This window comes from Grammomys surdaster, unplaced genomic scaffold (genome assembly GCF_004785775.1).
Source record: "Grammomys surdaster isolate TR1022 unplaced genomic scaffold, NIH_TR_1.0 137, whole genome shotgun sequence".
Lineage (NCBI taxonomy): Eukaryota > Metazoa > Chordata > Mammalia > Rodentia > Muridae > Grammomys > Grammomys surdaster.
Genome location: NW_021604595.1, coordinates 13,419,082 through 13,424,301, shown reverse-complemented (window position 1 = coordinate 13,424,301; position 5,220 = coordinate 13,419,082). Strand labels below are relative to the sequence as shown.

Below are 5,220 nucleotides of genomic sequence, written 5' to 3'. Positions count from 1 at the left end.
GAGAGAGAGAGAGAGAGAGAGAGAGAGAGAGAGAGAGAGAAGGGGCCTAAGACCAAGATGGACACTTGTCTTATTCTGTCTACATCCAAGTATGACCTAAAATCAGAAGGTGAGAGACAAAGAGAGATCACCCTTGTGAGAACAAACCAAAAACATCAAGAAGACCCTGGAAACAGAGGCTCTGGGCTCTGGTGGCCACATAAGGGACTGTAAACTCTTCTTGTGAGGGGTTTCCCAGAGGGTCCAGCCGATCTGCAACCCACTTGTCCAAGATTCTGGTGTGACAGAAGTCCCAGCCTTTTCTTGCCAAATTGGAGATGTTGTGGCCTCTCCTGGTCAGGATCAATGGGCAGCAGGAAGAGAGAGTGACACTGGGTCTGGCTTGAGCATCTGAAACCTCAAAGCCCATCCCCAGTGACACATATCCTCCAACAAGGTCACACCTCTAATAGTGCCACTTCCTATGAGCCTGTGGGGGCCATTTTCTCTCAAACCACCTCACAGCATGATGGAACCATCATGCTTCGTCATTATTCAAGCTACTGTGTCTTTAACCATCACGCTCTCACACACTGAAGAGAGGTGGTCCTTAGTGGCCAGTGATACTTCTGTGGAAATACATGACTGATGCCTGGATCTCATCCCACTAGGTCTGCTCTTAGCAGTTGATACAATATCACTGTGCCGTAGCAACTGCTGTCTAAGAGTAATCCCTACTGCTGTCAGTCCGCGTGCGGACATGGCTTTCACTCACCTACCTCCATTTCCTCCTCCCCCAACAGGACACACAGGACCAGCCACTGCTACCGAATTACCTACCGCCACATGGAACGAACACTGTCCCAGAGAGAAGTCAGCAGTGTCCACCAGGCTGTGCAGGAGGCCGCTGTGCAGCTGCTGGGCGTGGAAGGCCGTTTTTGATGTCGTGGCATTATACAGGCTGTAGCCCTCTTAGAGCACCAGGACTCTCCAGAAAGGGGGAGCCACAGTGTTTGTGAACTGGAGTGTCTGTCCTCATTTGATAAATGGGTCTGCTTTAGGACTTTCAGGAAATAAAGGATCACTTTTTAGAAGCATTGACATAGCATTTGTCTTTTATTTGGGGGAAGGAGAAAGCAGACGCTGATATAAGAGTTCCCTGCTATTCTTTTAGAAATGCTTGGCCCATTGGCTCTCCGTGTGGTTAATTGGTCCCTGGGTTCCATTAAGCACCAGGCATGATTCTTGCCTGACAGGCTCTTCCACCCATGTAATGAGTGAAGCCACAGAGAAGGGACTCAGGAGCTGGATAGCATGCAGGCATGCCTAGTGTTTGTGTTTTGTTTGGCTGTAGGTCACAGATTCTGCATTTTGACAAATTGAAGGTTCGTGGCCACCTGTGTTGAGCAAGCCTGCTGTCCCCGTTTTCCTTCAGCTCAAATGATCATTAGTATTTCTTAACAGCGATTTTCAATTGGGGGATATATATATATATATATATATATATATATATATATATATATATATATCTCCCTCCTAAAGTTATTGTGTACCTCACAATGGGTAGAATGCATATGCACTGGGAAACCAAAAGATGCCTGTAACTTCCTTCATGATGAATTCACTTTATCACAGTGGTCTGGAACCAGATCATCATCCCCAACCTGAGCCTGTCCAGGAAGCCTTTGAGTCTCTGCCATCCTTTCTCCCTTCTCTTCTTTGTTTTGCAAAGGGCAGGCTTCAAAGAGGCCACTGATGAAATGCCAAGGCTTCCCTTGAAAGTGGAGAGTCACATCTCTAAGCCAGGCAAGGTAGATACTTGCTTTCATAAACCCAAGGCCGGGGCCAGCCCCTTGGCCCTAGGCTTGGACCTTCTTGCCTAATGCCCTAGTGCAGAGGAAGGAAAGGAGCAAGAACTGCCCTGAGTCCAGGAGACACACTGAGGGCCAGGTCGGCCAACTCCCCAGGTTGTTCCCTCCAGGAGCCCTCCACTTCCAGAATGAAGGCAACCTTTAAGGGAGAGCACAGGGCTTTGATGTCTCCCCCTTTCCATCCTGGGCACTTTGTAGTCAGCCTGTTTAACTCATGACCAGCCTTAATAATCAGATTCCAGGCCTGACAAGATGCTGGAGGCTGATGGAAGACTCAGAGTGCTGGGATAAATATTTGATGAGAGGTAGCCATTACCAGCAAGCATGTAGGGGGTAGGCAGCTGCCCAGAGTGTGGCTGTGTTTGGAAACAGGCTCATTCCAGACATAATTAGCTAAGAGGACATCTTACTGGGAGAGTTAGACCCTACTCCAAAATGGCTGGTGTCTTTCTGAGAAGAGGACCACATGAAGACAGAGAAACCAGCGGAGCTGTCTATGTGCTCATGATTTCCAAAGCTTGCCCATAAGCCGTAGGAGACGGGAGCAGCCTCTATAGATTCTAAAGGAGAGCAAATATCTGTCCAACCAACACTCGACATCAGAATTCTGACCCTCACCATAAAAACTGTGATAATACACATTTCTAGTTTGGAGTACTTTATAATGGCGGTCCTTGGGAACTTAAGATAGCACCCAAAACAGGGAGGCCACTTCCCTTACTAATTAAGAGTCTGAGATGAGGGTCCCACCTAAGATTTTTCCTCCTTTCTAGGAAGAGGCTGCAAGTCTAACCTATGCAGGAGACACTGAGTGGTCACATGACTCCTATGAGCCCCTGCATCTGGCAGTCTCTTGAGAGGTAGATGGCATGGGTCGTCAGAGTTAAGAGTCAGGGGACCTTAACTCTGTCTGGAGATCCAGGACACAAACCTGAGACTCAAATATCTTGGGTCTCCCAGCTTGCAATCACTGAAAAGAGGCAACCAGCCACGGAGAGCCCGTTCATATCAAGAGTGTCCTGGCCATGTGTTCTGCCTACTGATGACCTTGCCACATGAGGGCACATGAACATGGACTGTCCTTGACACCCATGACAAGAAGAGCAGATAATCAAATGTATGTCCGAAATGCTAGATGACCCACACCCCTCTGGAATCTCCAGGAACTTTCCCCATCCCCAGTGGCAAGGACTGGAAACAATGAGGCTGAATGCTGGCTGTGGACCCCAGTGCTGGAGTGCTTGCCAAGCATGTGTGAGGTCCAGGTTTCTATCTCCAATCTAGAGTCTGGGGCTAGACTCCTTCAAACGTGCCCAATGTCTGATCTTGGAGTGCAGCAGAGCTCAGCCTGGTTCATACTTGGAAACAACAGCTCAGGGACTGCAGGGCCCTGAGACTCCAAGCAACCTAGACAAGAGGGTCAGCAGACTCTGTGAAACTGGCATTATTAAGCTGCACTCATTGCATCCTCCTGATTGGCCTGAGAAAAGGAAGTCTTGAATGGAAGATTCAGATGGTATGTCATCCCTTTTAGTTCCTGTTTCTCTGTCCTCAAAGTAAATCCCTGGTCCTGAGACCAGGACATTCTTCTCTCCCTCCTGTCCCCTACCTTTCTTCCTCCTTCACTCCTCCCTCCTTCTTTCTCCATCCTTCCCTCCCATCTCCTTCATCTTCCCTCCATCCTCCCCTCTATCCTCTCTCTCTCTCTCAGACCACTCACTCCTTCCTTCCTCCTCCCTTCTCTTCCTCCAGCTGTTCTACATGGCCCTTCCTTCACCAGCCTTCTTCTTCCCTACCCTCTGCTGTCTTCCACCCAGGCACCCTGATGGAGGCTGCCCTAGCCCCATATTCAGCCTTAGGATGCCGTGTAAATACAGCTCCTGCCAAAGGGAAGCACTGTGAGCCTCGCTGTCACTTGCTTTCCTCCTCTGATGAGGGAGACAGCAACTGGTAAATCAGGGCTCTTTAGCCAGGGCAGCTGGCCCTGCCCTTGTCTCTGTGCATTAATCACCTCCGTGACCCAGCTAGCACAGGCTGCAGGGCCTCTTAGCACAGGAACTTCCCTGCTACACAGCTCCACCACCACAAAACCCCAGTCAGGGAAAGCTAAAAGGCACAGGCTTTCTTGCCTCACGCCTCAGGCTGTCCAGCTCTGACAGGTCACGCTGCACTGTTCCAGCTGGGCACAGCCTGCAGATGACTGTCCATTTCTGTGTCCAGCCAGCTGGCTGCTGCTAGAGTGTTGTAGGGATTCACCCCAGGCCAGGAGACGGGCTGTGAACTCTTCCGGTTTTTGTCCAGTGGAGCATCAAGAGTGGAACACACTGTGAAGGTCACAGAAGGTGCATTGTCAAGACGGACAAGGCAGTTTACAGAGTGACTAAGAACTTTGAATGCAAAGTGGTAGATGCAAGTCCTAGCTAGAGCCACCTGCAGGAACGGACCCCAACTTCTCCTAAAAATTAAATGAGAGCCAGCCATAGCTCCTGGTATTAGACTGCTGAGGGGTGTAGATTCCCAGAGGGCCACTGTCCCCAGTGAAGAATTATAAGGAAGGACAGGGAGGTGTCTGCTATCTGTGGTACTTGGAGATGTACCAGAAGATCTGACCTGAAAAACTTTAGGATTTGTACAGCACCCCTCCCTACACACACACACCAGAGAGGTGAATTCCCAAGGCCCATGTGTGTAAAATGGCTGCCTGAATTATTTGGATAGTTGGGCTATGAAGATCAGAATGCCCAACTGAGCTACAGTGACTTAATCCAGTGTTCCATAGAACCAGAAGTCAGAGGAGCCACCCTGAGACTCAGGCTCCTCCCAGTTTTTAGCTCTGCCGACTTTGGTGTGTTGCCCCGCCATAGTTGCAGTGGGACAGCAGAAGCACAAGCAACATATACCCATGCACCACCTTCTGAAATCTGGAACAGGGAGAGCAAGGCGTCTTAGCTTCTCTCCCTAAGTTCCATAGAGAAAACATTTCTCAGCCTTCCCTCCAAGTGTGTTTGGCTAGAATTAAGCAAGCCCTGTTTATGTATTCTGGGCCTGGCTCTATTTCTAAATACCAACCCCTTTCCTGTGCTGTGTCCTCATTGAGCAGGGCATGGGGAGGAGGGAGATACAGTAAGCTAAGGCTGAGGCCAGACTGAACAGTGTGGCAGAGGCCAGTCCAGCTAGCACTTGGTTTCCTGGCTTTTATATCCCAGGACCTATACAAAAGTGAGAGTGTTTTAGCCTAGGGCCCAAGGGAGTCAACTGATGGCTGAGCCTTCCCACATCCTTGCTGGGGCTGTTGAAAATGGTGACCTGCTTGAAACATTGCACTCTGAGGCTAGCAGTTTGGAAACACGTTTACTCACTGCCAGACGCC

The 5,220-nt window shown here is 49.7% G+C and overlaps 1 protein-coding gene across 7 annotated transcripts in view; it reads left to right on the top strand.

Annotated features, from left to right (window-relative positions):
* Fars2 (phenylalanyl-tRNA synthetase 2, mitochondrial) overlaps positions 1–1,080 on the top strand; it is a 446,630-nt gene extending 445,550 nt beyond the window's left edge. For all 7 annotated transcript variants that reach the window (XM_028763284.1, XM_028763282.1, XM_028763287.1 and 4 more), the window contains one exon: positions 783–1,080. In XM_028763284.1, coding sequence (XP_028619117.1) covers positions 783–921 — 139 coding nt within the window. In that variant the 3' untranslated portion in view covers positions 922–1,080. The remainder of the gene's footprint in view (positions 1–782) is intronic.
* Positions 1,081–5,220: the final 4,140 nt, after the last annotated feature.